The following is a 392-nucleotide window of genomic DNA, read 5'->3' on the forward strand; positions in this document are numbered from 1 at the left end:
GGACAGCTTGTACGAGGCGGCCGCGGGCAACGTGGGCCGGGTGGTGAATAGCTGGTACCGCTTCCGCCCGCTGGTGGCGGAGCTGGTGGTGCAGAACGCCTGCGGGCACCTGGGCTTAAAAAGCGACGAGATCTGCTGGACTAACTCCGAGAGCTTCGCCGCCTGGTGCCGCTTCGGGAAACGGGAGTTCAAAGCCGGAGGGGGTTCAAGGCGGGGGGGGAGCTGCGGGCGGCTGCCGGCACCCAGCAGCAGTACTATCTCAAGATCCACTTGGCAGAGAACAAGGTGCACACGGTGAGGTTCCACAGCCTGGAGGATCTAATACGCGAGAAGCGCAGGATCGATGCCAGTGGCAAACTGAGGGGGATCAAAGACCTGGCTATAGTGGATGG

General features: G+C 62.8%; 1 protein-coding gene across 1 annotated transcript in view; it reads left to right on the plus strand.

Moving 5' to 3' along the window:
- The window catches only part of FAM84A (family with sequence similarity 84, member A), a gene marked incomplete at both ends in the record, with an annotated part of 801 nt that extends 409 nt beyond the window's left edge, over nt 1-392 (plus strand). The window contains 2 exon segments of the mRNA XM_009085177.1: nt 7-187; nt 190-392. Of these exon segments, the coding sequence (XP_009083425.1) occupies nt 7-187; nt 190-392 (384 nt within the window).

This window comes from Acanthisitta chloris, unplaced genomic scaffold, assembly GCF_000695815.1.
Source record: "Acanthisitta chloris isolate BGI_N310 unplaced genomic scaffold, ASM69581v1 scaffold4622, whole genome shotgun sequence".
NCBI classification, from domain to species: domain Eukaryota; kingdom Metazoa; phylum Chordata; class Aves; order Passeriformes; family Acanthisittidae; genus Acanthisitta; species Acanthisitta chloris.